Source organism: Euprymna scolopes, chromosome 3 (genome assembly GCF_053919585.1).
Source record: "Euprymna scolopes isolate OS-2025 chromosome 3, ASM5391958v1, whole genome shotgun sequence".
NCBI lineage: Eukaryota > Metazoa > Mollusca > Cephalopoda > Sepiida > Sepiolidae > Euprymna > Euprymna scolopes.
The window spans coordinates 108,643,544-108,657,358 of record NC_136484.1 but is presented as its reverse complement, the minus strand read 5'-3'; the positions used below and the strand labels follow the sequence as shown (position 1 = coordinate 108,657,358).

At 32.7% G+C, this 13,815-nt stretch overlaps 1 protein-coding gene across 2 annotated transcripts in view; it reads right to left on the bottom strand.

Annotated features, from left to right (window-relative positions):
- LOC145258076 (uncharacterized) overlaps positions 1-13,815 on the bottom strand; it is a 546,496-nt gene that overhangs the window by 238,091 nt on the left and 294,590 nt on the right. For both annotated transcript variants that reach the window (XM_080115806.1, XM_080115809.1), the window contains exon 2: positions 7,105-7,217. In XM_080115806.1, the coding sequence (XP_079971932.1) occupies positions 7,105-7,217 (113 nt within the window). The remainder of the gene's footprint in view (positions 1-7,104; positions 7,218-13,815) is intronic.

Here is a 13,815-nt window from a genome sequence, read left to right as displayed (position 1 = left end):
TATATATGTATATATATATATATATATATATATATATATATATATATATATATACATATAATATGTTAACTTTGAATATATTAAGTTAAAATATATTGATAATACGAACTAATTTCATAAGTAGAAGAATTTTACAAACATAAGAAATAATCTGCACGAATCAGCCTAAATTTCGACGATAAAGCATTTTGTCGCAAAGTATAGCATCTGTTTTTCAATTTCTTGTTCTCTCCTGATGGAGTTCTTCACGACTGAGACATGTTTTATTTTTGTTCGCTGGTGTCTAACTCTGTCCCGTAGAGAGGCAGTGTAAATAGAAACTCTTAAGTAAGTTAAAAAACTAAAATCGAAATTATCCGCAAACCAGACAAAGCAAGACCGATGAGCGTGTTAAAGAAAGCTTCATCCAGATCCTTCATAACTCAATAACACGTCTCGTAAACGCGGATTGATCCGCGAAAACTATTTCTAATCACGCACACACACACAAGAAAACACATACATAAGAACTTTAAAAAGTACATAGCAAGCATACCCGGTGAACCAAGTGCAAGTGAAATACAAACGATTGCACTGAAAGGGACGGCTAGAATCCTGAAAAGATCTCTTGGTTGGACTCACTAAAATAGGGGTAAATGTCAGACATCTGGTTGGATGTCCCATCCCCTAGAAGAAAAAGTTTAAGAAAAATGAAAAAAAAAGATACGTATATATACATATATGTGTGTGTGTGTGTGTGTGTGTGTGTGTGTGTGTGTGTGTGTGTACACACATGGATTGACGGATTTTATCAATTTTCGACCAACATTACTTTGTTGAGAATTACTATCTCAGATACATTACAGTTTTCAATTTTCCCGCCAACCAGTAATGTAGTAGTATACAATTTTTATCCTTGTTTATTACTTTCCTCTGGCGAACAAAAAAAGGGCAATTTTAAAAAAAAAAACTTCATGGAATAAGGAAATCATTCACTCTATATTGCATTCCCTGTTTTCGAACAATAAATTTTTAAATGTTAATTTTCATGATTTAATTCCCCTAATCGATCATCGATTCATTCATTCGGTCTCGAAAGACAATGGATACCCTCCCCCCTGTAAGCGTAGCTACACTTGTAATTGTGAGGCAAGGGTTGCGCAATCATCCCAGACATATATATATATATATATATATATATATATATACACACACACATACACACACACACGTTTAAACACCGGTTCCTGATAGATCACCAAAGTTAAGCATCGTTGAACTTGGTCAGTATTAAAATGGGTGACCATTTGGGAATTCCTGGTGCTGTATGTGCTCTCCGCTTATTGTTTCCAACCATCATGAACTTATCCTTGCCATATATATATATATATATATATATATATATATATATATATACTAGCAGTTCAACCCGGCTTTTCTTGGGTCCTATGAACATAACTATGTTCATAACTTGCACTACGTGTGAATGCACTTTATGTGAGATTCCAAAAGTTTAGACCAAAATTTGTCGGAGTAATTTTGTACATATCGCAGAGGTCAATTTTTTTTAACTTAGACCCCAATTTTGACCCCTTACCATTCATTATTTTAATCTAAAATCAAAATACACAGTTTTATTCATGTCCAAGTTACCTACATCTAAAATATCAAGTCTTTAGACCTACACTTTTTCAACTTTAACTTTTTGGCAGCCAAATTTTCGCCTCAAAACTGATTAAAATGCTTGCCGCATGGCTGAATACCCGTTATGTATAAATGTCACATATTTAGTCCCAAAATTGACTGAGCTAGACACCACAAAGGTAAAATCTTTTGAATTTTGACCCCTTGGCATCTCAAATTTTCGACTCAAACCTCTAAATCGTTTGATCTACAGATTTAAGATTGAGTATGTACGGTATCCAGAAATGTGGAAAATTTTAATCGGTTTTTATCTGGTTACAGGGCTGATAAGAGGTTAAAATGGAAAAATTGGTAATTGGTGATCATCAGATTTTGATCTGTTTTTCAACTCTTTCACGAATGCGCATGCGTGAATCGGTCATATATATATATATATATATATATATATATATATATATATATATATATATATATATATATATATATATATGTCTGCTCCTTTAAGAAACTCGTTTCTTATCGTTGAACACTCTAAGTTTAAATGAAAGTCGGTCAATTTAGCTCATATGCGCAGATTATCATATAATGATTAGATCACTCTGACAGACGTTAAAAATATTTGAAAGAATAAATGTTTAAATTTCAACGGTATTTTTCGCGGTTAACGGTAGCCGAATGGATTGGGTCCTTGCTAACGAAGTCAGACATGGCCTCTGTTGCCGGGTTCGAATCTATCGACTGGTGTTAATCGTGACACCTTGCACTGATGATTCCCGAAAGGATGAAACACTAGTGTGTGTAGGTATTTAATAATTGTTATAGTCAATAATTATATATATATATATATATATATGTGTGTGTGTGTGTGTGTGTGTGTGTGTATATATATATATATATATATATATATGAGGTATGTTTCGTTAAAAACAGGGGGAAAAGTGCTCGATACGTTGGTAGAGCTAAGTATGTTTTCATTATTTCAGCCTCAGGAGTATTTGCTTAAGTCATTACAAGTTGTTTCTATAGACGGGATGAACAAATTATCCAGCCTATGTCATCAGACAATTTAAGCCAAAATAAATTGTAATAAAAAGATTTTTGATTACATATGGATATTAAAAACCAAGAGTTAGAGTAATGGATAGAGAAAGGAGAGGGGAAGGAGAAAGAGAAAGAAAGGAGGATAAGGGATGGAGAAGAAAAAGTATATTTAAATAAATTAAAATTAGAAATTAGAATTAAAAAACAGAAGGAAAGAAAATATATTGAGGATGTCGAGAAGAAGTTCGTTAGGAGGGATACAATAAAAAAGGAAAGAAAGGGAGAAATATGACAAAATATGAAGAGGGGATAGAAAAGATAAAATAACAGAAAGTTATAGTTTCTGTGTGTCATAAAGAAGCGCTGAAAGGGAAAAACAAGTGACGATTAGCGCAAGTCACCAAAGTCACAATGGGTCAGAGTGACTACAAAACTCGGCGGCAGTGGCAATGGTAAGGGACAGATATAGTCAAGATGCGTCCTAATTAAGATGTGTCATAAAATTAATATAAAGTCATTTTATATAAAATAATAGGGGGAACCAATTATAGATTTATAAATATAAAGTAATAGATTTATAATTTTTTTTTTAATTACATTTTCACCCCAAACAAGGCACATTGCCACTTTGATGTAGGGGGCTACTATCAGGGACATAAGCTACAGGGGTACTATGTAGGGAGTTGGGCACAAGATGTCGGTTCACGTTACACTTGAACTTCTCCATGTCAGTACAGTTGGGGAAGCAGGAACCCGGAAGGGAATTCCAAATCCTAACGGTTCTGGGGAAGAAACTACTGGAGTAGAAGGCTCTCTTACATCTAGGGATCTCAACAGTGAAGGAGTGGCATTTTGCTGCTTGTCGGGTTTGTCGGGGGTATTTACGTCGAGGGGGTACAAGTGCTTGCAGTTCGTCGGACCATTCACCGTTAAAGTACTTGTAGAACAGGCAGAGAAATGCTACATTTTTCAAGAGTAATAAAATGAAAGGGGAGAAACAGTTATGAATTTATTATGTAGAGTTTGAGTCAAGTTTAGGGGGAGGGGGGAATATAAAATGATTAAGTTTTTTTACTTTGTTTTTCGGAATAATTGAGAGTTTTAATTAACATAGGTTGAGTAATTGTATTTAAGAAAACTAGCGTAAGAGAGTTATATGATTATAATTATGGATTAAAGTTTAGAGTTAAGACAATCTGTTTGACGAAAATAGTGTTTAGTATGGTGTGAAGTTGCTGAGAAGATGGAATTTATAATGTCTGCAACCAATCGACGATTCATTTTTAATATTTAATAATTTGTCTCTATCTTTAAAATTAGTAATAAAAAAAATTTTCATGCAGACAAAGAAGGCAAGGGCAATATATAGATTTACAAGTATTGATTTTTTTTTAGAATTTCCCATTTTATGGTGCGTGTGAGATTATTTTGAACCAGACTTAAGTAATGGGTAATTAAATAGGTTTTGTTAGGGTGGTTGGGGGTATTAAAAGAGTATTTGTGGACTCTAAAATGATTTTTAAAATAGCTTTCAGCAAGCCCGATATAGTATTTTTTATCGTTAAGGTTTTCTATTGGTGCAATAGTGGCTTTGTAATCAACTCCAGACTGTAAGCATTGTTCTTCTAGTGGGCATTCTGTCTTATTCATGCAGTTACAATTTTTGGTGTTACTAATATTATTGTAATTATTGTGTTTCTTAATTATTGTTTCTAGTCGCAGCAACTGTAGCTGAGGTTTATGGTGTTTTTTATTAAATGTTTTATGTAATATGTTATTTGGAGAGAAGTGTGTTTTAACTAATTTGAAAATTTTTTTTCCCCAGCTTATCTTTGATCATAATATTAATGGGAGGGGTGAACCAAATAATTTTCCTAGATCTGTGTTTATTATTATTATTATTATTATTATTATTATTATTATTATTATTATTATTATTATTATTATTATAAAGGGGTTGGTTCGATGTAGTTGATGGGGGTATTAGTATATCCACTATTTTTAAAGCTGCTTCATAGAAGGGTTTGTGCTTTTTGAATATTTCTCATTTTGAGGAGTTAGTACTAATCCTATTTTCTATGGAATGTGGCTAACGATATGTTTTTGATGGTTGATAAAGGTGTATATATAATGGGTTGGAACTGTTTCTAGTGTGCAGTTCAAATGTATTTTTTGCTAGTTTAAAAGTAACATCGAGGAAATTTTAAATAAATTTAATCTCGATGTTTAAATTAATTTTTTTCATTTGTTAATTAGAGCTTTCTTCGTTTTTGGGGCCGTTAGCGTTCTCAACGATTAATAGTCCGTCGTCCCTATAGTCCTGTATTTTTGGTGTTGATTATTTTAGTTAAGTTGTAGGGAATTAAGAGACCTGCTTTTTTACCAAATATACCTCTTAATATATATATATATATATATATATATATATATATATATATATATATATATATGAGAGAGAGAGAGAGAGAGAGAGATGTTAAAACACTAAAATCAACCGAGATGAACTAGGAACCGAAATTTAATATATGAATTGAGTTATAGATATAAAGAGACTGAAATCTATCAACAGATCAATATTAAAATGTTAGATGTATATACAGGGTGGTCAAAAAGTCAGGTAACATTTTAAAGAAAAACGATATTAGCAATACACGTATATTTAAGTACCATACATTGAAATATAAAATGAAACAAACATGAAATATGTTTATTTTGTTAATTGTCGTCCATTTCTCTCTATCAATCGCTGGAAGCGATTAACCACTGATTGTGTAACACGTGTAATCATGTCAGCTGATATCCGCGCAATCTCCTCTTCAATAAATAACTTTAAAGACGCTATTGTATCAGGCTTCTTGCCATAAACGCTATCCTTTACATAGCCCCAAAGCCAGAAATCAGGAGGGGTAGTTTAATATTACACTCAAATATTTAAACAAATAATATTAAACGAATAGAGATTATAATGGATCATATTGTTTTTTTCTACCTTTAACATGTTACCTGACTTTTTGACCACCCTGTAGATTACTGCTTTATTCATATATTGCCAAATAATACTGTACGCTTTTATATTGATTTAAGTGTTTAGTTCAACAGCACCCAGTACAAAAATTGAACTTGGTAGCAATATGAACATACACTTAATTTTTTTTCTTCAATAAAAACGCTTATTATACATTTCTATTTTTAAAGATATAATACAGTGTTACCCGGATATAAGAGACTTCTTAGTCGGTCCATACAACTCTCTTATATCAGGGTTACACTTATATCCGAGGGTGGGTCTTATATTCAGGTTACCCTTTACATTAACACAGTCTCTAAATTGGGACTAGAGAAAAATCTCTCTTATATTCGGGTTTCTTATATCAGGGTTATGTTGTATGAAATATTATTACATTTTTTTTTTTAAATTGATTTTAGAATCTTAAGTAGGATGACCCCTGGTGTGAATGTGGTATTATGGTGACTGAGAACTCTAGGATTAGTTTAGTCAACGAAGGTACAGTGACAAAAATGACCATAGACCTCCCTCCTCATTTGTTGATTGGCCTTTGCCTAATTTTGTTTTGTAAAACTCTTGTTTGTCAAAATAAAATATTTAAATACACTTAATGCAAGCTATAATATGCTATTCTCTCGATTGTGATCCTCTGGTTGGTTAGCTTCCAATCAATGTTTTTGTGACACGTAATTGAAACTAGATGATTTAGCTTGTTTGTTTGTTTGTTTGTTTGTTTGCTTGTTTGTTCAAGCTGGAGATGAAGCATTCTACCGGATGTAAAATAAGTGTGTGTGTGTGTGTGTGTGTGTGTGTGTGTGTGTGTGTGTGTGTGTGTGTGTGTGTGTGTTTTGGGTTTTTCTTTGGTTTTTGTTTTTGTTTTTGTTTTTTTACTAACGGGCCGAGATTTGGAGGAATTAAATAATTTGTCGATATATTTACTTTTCATTGTCATTTTTTAAAAACATTTACTGTCAAAAAACAAACAAACATGGTTTTCAAAAAGTAAACGAATAGTAGTAGTAGTAGTAGTAGTAGTAGTTGTTGTTGTTCTTCTTCTTCTTCTTCTTCTTCTTCAAGAAGAAGAAGAAGAACATTGATTTCTTTTTATATTTGACTCGTATTTTTTTTTAATATTCCGCCTAAGTCTGAAAAAAACTATTTCATTTTTTACAAAGGTTTTTAGCAAGAAAGTAAAAAAAAAAAATTTTTTAATAAAATAAAATAACAGCGGAAGCTATTTGTGGTGCCTTAATTTGTCGTGTCGTAATTTTTCGTGCCTTAATTTGTTGTGCGTAAATGCTACAGGAATAGAGAATCAGCGGTTATATGGTTAGATCTAATCAACCTTATGCCTTTGTCAAATTATATCTACACTGAGCAAGAAAAGCATATTATCACAAGGAATCTGTAAGATGTGTTTGATCGTGACTTACCTGTTTGGCGGCTTTTCGCCTCCGAATGCATCGTACGGCCACCGCGAGCAGTACGAATGCTATCACAGCTAAGCATATAGGAAGTACAATATACAAGATTAGTTTCGGCTGATCTGAAAAATAAAAAAATAAACAAAAAGGACTCATAAAACAGTGTACCATGGCATAAAGATAACAAGGGAGATAATTATTCTAATAGGAAAGTCTTATCATCTATATTTCACTAGCAGGCCGCTCGGCATCGCCCGGTCGTAAAATACGCTTAAATATGATATTTTTATTAATGCAGATTTCGTATTTATCATTATATTATATTGGACCCAACACATAGTAATGATTTAAGAAGTTTAAAATATGACTCGTTAGCCACGACCGAGAATTGAAATCAAAACGTTCAGCTCACGATTTACTTTTGCCTTTGACGTTAATGCCTGAACTATGAACACATGTTTGTTGCAAGGGTAAAAACTAAAACATGCTATTACGTTACACATGCATATTCGTAAGGCCGCTGTCTAACCTTTAATTTTCACATTTTTGTGTCGATTTCCCTCGGCTAAACCCCAAATATAAAGTTTCGTATGGGTTCGAATACCCTATTTATTAAGTTTCATGTTTGTAGACCAAAAACTGACGGAGGAGTTTGGTAGGCAACATTTTTTAGTCTGTTAGTTTTAGGGGTTCAATCATCGGTAGTGGTCATACAAAGACTACAATAAAAAATTACTTAAGATTTTAACCGTAATGGCTGACGAGACGAGAACAAGTTACCACTGTGGATAAATAAAGAGATATGTTCGAAATTCCGTACAGATTCCCAAGTTCGACAATGTATACCTAAAATATTTCAAACTATTTTTGTAAAACGTTAAATTTAGTGATCATAATTTATTTTTATAATATAAGCAAAAGTTGTATGAGGTATTTTCAATATAATGTGTACATCACAAAATGTGCTTATAAATAAATATTTGGAAAGTAGTCAAAAAAAAAAACCTATTTACTGTAACTTTCGAAAAGCTCTATAACATTTTTTCTAAACGTAACGTAAATGAATGGCGCTCATCTTGGGAAGGCTCCATGATTTGACAAACTTCTAGATGTGACCTTTACTCCTGATCTGAGATGGAACACGTACATCAAATCCGTTGCCAAAGCTGCTGGTAAAATGGCGGGATCATTCTACCGCTCCAGTAGATATCTCACTACGGATGCAATTCTCTAAGAACCAAGTACGTCTCACAGAAGAAACGTTGCAAACCTGTCTCTATTCTTATTTTCATGGCAAGTGCTCATCTGAGCTCCAATCTATGGTCCCCCTTGTTCTGACTTTCACGAAAAACACACGTCTAGCTGAAACCACTATCAATAATTTCCCCACTCTTTATCTGTGCCTAAACCAAAATGTAGATTCCGTGAACAAAGCTTCTTTTAGAACTGCACGCCTGTGGAACTCTGTTCCGTTTGCCTGCTTTCCAACTTTTAATTGTTTTCAAATCCAACAAATGAACAAATTCTTGATGATCCATCCCCTTAAGTAATCCAATTTAGCAAATTTCCACTACTAACGATGACTACAACATGTTCCCCTTAATCACTATACACCATTAACTCTTATCCTCGAGTGGCCTCCGGAACTTGGTAAGTAGTGACTCCTTTGTAAAAAAAAAAAAAAAAAAAAAAACGTTTACCCCCAAAATGAACAGTAAAACGTCTACTTTCTATTGGCAATTCAAATCGGTCAACTTACTTTTATGATAACCAATGTATAAATAGCTTGCTCAGTGTATGGTTGTTTGATTGTTTTATTTTACGGCAGATCAAGCCTTCTATCGTTCTTTAATACCAAATTTTGCGAATTTTTTTTAGTACATTTTTATGCTTCAAGTTCTTTGAAGCATCAAGTATTTGTTCATGGTGTTTAGTTTGGTTGTTTGGTTTCACGGTATATTGACTTTTTTCTGTTTATTTAATGCCGAATGCAGTCATTTTGGTAAAAGTTTTTATGGTTCAAGTTCTTTTGATCTTTAAATATTTATTCGATTGGTTTGCTTTGGTTTGTAAAAGAAAAAAAATTGGGGGGGGTGTTGTAGAACATGATTGAGTTTTTCTAAGGGTAAGGTAGAAAAGCAATAACATCAAAATTTGCTGCATTTTTTTTTTTTTTTTTTTTTTTGGCAGTCTGATTTGGTAGCACCTGTAACACAGTATACGGAAATTTACGAAGAATGCAGTGAAATTAAAAATAGAGATATAGCATCTTCTCCAGCAATATTCATACTAAATATTTATTTCCAAGTTCGAATATGTTTCGGCGGATTTAAAAACTTATTCAGATTTGAAAATATTTTAGCAAGTTGTACTATGAATTTGACCGATTTCTAGGAAAACGAATAGCATTCAAATGTCTTTTGAATTCTTATTATACGCTCACACAGAAACATTTCCAGACAGTCTTTTAGCAGAATGATTCCATTATGGATAATATGCCATTTAAAGTTCTTCCATTTTTGAAGACGAGGCTACCTGGAGACTGTTTGCATTCTTTGTTTTGTCTACTCTCTCTCTCTCTCTCTCTCTCTCTCTCTCTCTCTCTCTCTCTCTCTTTCTCTCTCTCTCTCGCACACACAAGCACACATACACAAACACACACATTCTCTCTCTTTCCCTCTCTCTCTCTCTCTCTCGCACACACACACGCACACATTTTACCCTCTTCCTCTTCTCACCTCTCAATTTTTCTTTCTTTTCCACTTTATTTTTTACAGGTTTTCTCTTCTCACTCCTCCTCCTCCCCTTTTCTCTCTCACTTTATATTTCATAGACCAATTTTTTCAAATCACGGCTGATAGAAAATCTTCAATATTGATTGACTTGATTCAGAAAGCCGCTTCAACTTATTTTAATGATGAGAATACTATGTATATTCATTCTTTTGTGGACTGTTACCATCATCCTCACAGTTTTTGCTGTTTCTCCACGTTTTGGCCAACTTATGCTCTGGCCTTCTTCGGTTGAATGATCGATGCCCGTGGTGCAGTGGATAGAGGCGTTTCAGGTGAAACGGTTTACATCTTACCCAAGTATGCCAGAGAATTAATTTGTCAAAACGTGGTGAGACAACTATGGAAGGCAGTAATTATGGGGGGGGGTTAGTTACAAGACTCAGCATTCCTACCCCGTCGCAATTAATCATCCGAAGAAGGCCAAAGGATGAATTGGCCAAAACGTGGTGAAACAGCAACAACCATGAAGGTGAGGATAATAGTTTGCAAAAAGAATGAATACTCCAATTAAAAAGCATTATTTCAAGAGATTCAAATATATATATTAAAACCTTCACGGTAAACAACTGATGATCCCTTAAATTACCATTGGTACTATAGTGAATTCGAGAGAGCAAGTTGATGCAGTGATTGCAGGTTATTAAATGACTTACTGACTAAATAATTAATGAATGATAAAAATTAAAAATGAAATAGGTTTTTTGTATAGTTTTAAAGGTTAAAAAACTTCCAAGACTATATATATATATATATATATATATATATATATATATATATATATGTGTGTGTGTGTGTGTGTGTGTGTGTGTGTGTGTGTGTGTGTGTAATGGAAATACTATTATAAAGCTAGCGCGACAGACAAACGTGAATGCTATTTCAAACTTAAGCGTTACAGATCAAAGTAAATACTATTTAAAACATAACAGTGAGAGACATATATAAGTGCTATTCTAAGCCTAAGCGTTACAGATCAATACAAATGCAAACCGCGATGATTAGTATGGCGAAAGTTGAGTAGAATATTATTATTTAAAAGGGCGGAACAACAAGAACTTGTTTATATTGGACTTTAAAATGACCGTATTATAGTAAGCCAGAATACAGGTCATGATATTGTGCTTCATAGAGGGGGAGTTTTAGGAAAGAAGGTTTGCTAATGACATTTTCGTTTAGCTTTTGAAACAGATGGAGAGAAAGGGAAATTATTAGTAGTGGTTATAGCTAGACGAACTGTGACTATTTTGCAGGGAAGGGGCAGAGATTGAAGTTCAGTCGAGCACGTACTACGAAAATAATTATAAAGCAGAGAAAAGCTCAAAAGTCTTTTTTGTGAGAGAAAAATTGGAAGAATGAGAACAAAATATCGGCCATTAGATTTCGAAGCTGGTAATACAGCTTCTTAAAGCAACCATTTTAAACTTAAATGTAACTGACCGACGACTGACAAACAACGCTTCTGAAAGGGATGCCATGACGCATTTAAAAATAAACGTTAATATCTCTACGGTACAAGTCTGGAAGCAGACTCAATGCGCAGACATGAAATTATCAACGAAGAGAATATTGCGTAAAAACTGACGTGAATTCTCATCTAAAAACAAAACGAACAAAACAGCAAAGAAAAGCCATAATTGATTTCGTGATTTTGAGGCAAATCTACTTTGAACTTTTTTTATTCATATGCCATTGTTCAAACAAAAAAAAATACATAAGAATGAAAAATAATAATCTTTCGGCGATTTGGTAGTGGCTGTAATTTTTGGAATTACATCTGTAATTTTTCATAGTACTCTCTAATCGGACACATCCAGACTTCAAGCAAAGGTAGCGCCTGTCAGTAACAGTAAACATTCCCATCAATATTTGACTCCCCTTATCGCTATCTGTCTTTATTAGTCTGTTCGAAGTTGCTATCTCCCTTTATATATATATATATATATATATATATATATATATATATATATATATATATATATATATAATACTAAAACTCTGTCGTTCTTGGTTGTTTGGTTGTTTGCTTGCGCAATATCCTCGTCCTACTATTACTACTACTACTACTCTTCCTCCTCTTCTTGCTACTACTATTACTTCTCATCTTTACAATTGCTACTACGCCTCCTCTTCCTCCTCTTACTACTACTACTACGCCTTCTCTTCCTTATCCTACTATTACTACTACTGCTTGACATGTATTTTCCCTACTACTACTCTAAACAGAATGACTCATAGAAATCTATCTATATATTTTTTTCATTTTAATATACTTTCATAGAAATGTTTCTGTTATGTCACAATAAAACTATTTTCTTTACGTCACAAGTGTCATGCTCATACATTAATTCCATAGCTAATATAACATACTGACCCCTTAGGGGATGTTTTGCAACTATTCTATATTACACATATACTGTCGCATTTTTCTCACAAATAAATCAACTTTGACCTGTTGACAACATATTTTTTTACTGTGTACGTTTTCAGCGGCCTAATTTTTTTTTTTTTTTGCGTTTTAAATTATCCAAATAAACAATTGTTAATACTTTCTGCATTTTTTTTTACATCGGTCATTTCCGTATTGCGTTTAAGTTATTTTAACGCAACTTATAATTCAATGGCTGTAAGTTATTATTTTTTTTCAAAAAATAAACAATTATAAACAGAATGACTCATAGAAATCTATCTATATTCTTTTTTTCATTTTAATATACTTTCATAGAAATGTTTCTGTTATGTAACAAAAAACAATTTTCTTTACGTCACAAGTGTTACGCTCATATATGAATTCCATAGCTAATATAACATACTGACCCAACGGGTCACGGGTAGTCTAGTATATATATATATATATATATATATATATATATATATATATATATATATATATATATTATGGGCTCTCCCGTCTATTCTGACGTATAAGGTTCCGCCACAACAACTGTTGCTCGGAAATCAACACAGATGATTTGTTCATAGTGTTGAAGGCTTTATGCAAGCCATCCACACTTCCGATTACAGATTGTATAATAATGTAAAATTAAAGTCCATATAAATATTAGTATCAATATTTATAAGGCAATCCCAACCAGATAAAGAAGCCCAATATACGAGATAGGGCATAGTATAAATTAAAATTTGGAATTAAATTCTGTGAATTAAAACAATACGACAAATGTATTATTCGACAAGGAATATAAATACAATGCAAAGTGTTTTCCTTAATCCATGGTTTTTCAATAAATCGCTCATCTCATCAGAGGAAATGTTTTTAGCAAAATAATGTTTATAGACAGTTATAGATTGTGCTATTTAGCACACAAATTGAAAAACTAAAAAGCTTGTAAAAAAGACTAAAATAAGCCAAAGTTTAAAAATGATAATCCATAGTGTAGTTAGGTTCAATAAAGAAAAATAGATCGAAAGCAATGAAGAAAAGTATAATCCAGACGAAATAGAAAGGGTTTTTTTTAATGTTCAAATGTATACATATGAAGTAATCCATAAAACGCGATGTAGTAAAATACATTACAGATTGTAATATTTCCACAAGTGGAAGATGTGTCTGAAACGTTTGTAAGAGAATGTTTACTGAAAAATTTCTTATGCAATTAATATATTTTGAATTAATCTATTAAAGAGTATGAACAATATTAAACTCATAATAGAATACAGGCCTACTACGAAAGAGAAGAAAAAATGGGAGTTCTCTCTCTCTCTCTCTCTCTCTCTCTCTCTCTCTCTCTCTCTCTCTCTCTCTCTCTCTGCTAGTGGGCTGATATTCTACTATCATCAGCTAGAATCGAAATTGAGACGTTTAGCTCTCGAGTTATATTCGCTAACGTATAACCTAAAGACACATCGATATCAAAACTTTAAAAATCATCGCAGTTATATCTATAAGCGTATATTTGCGCAAGCGTAGAGG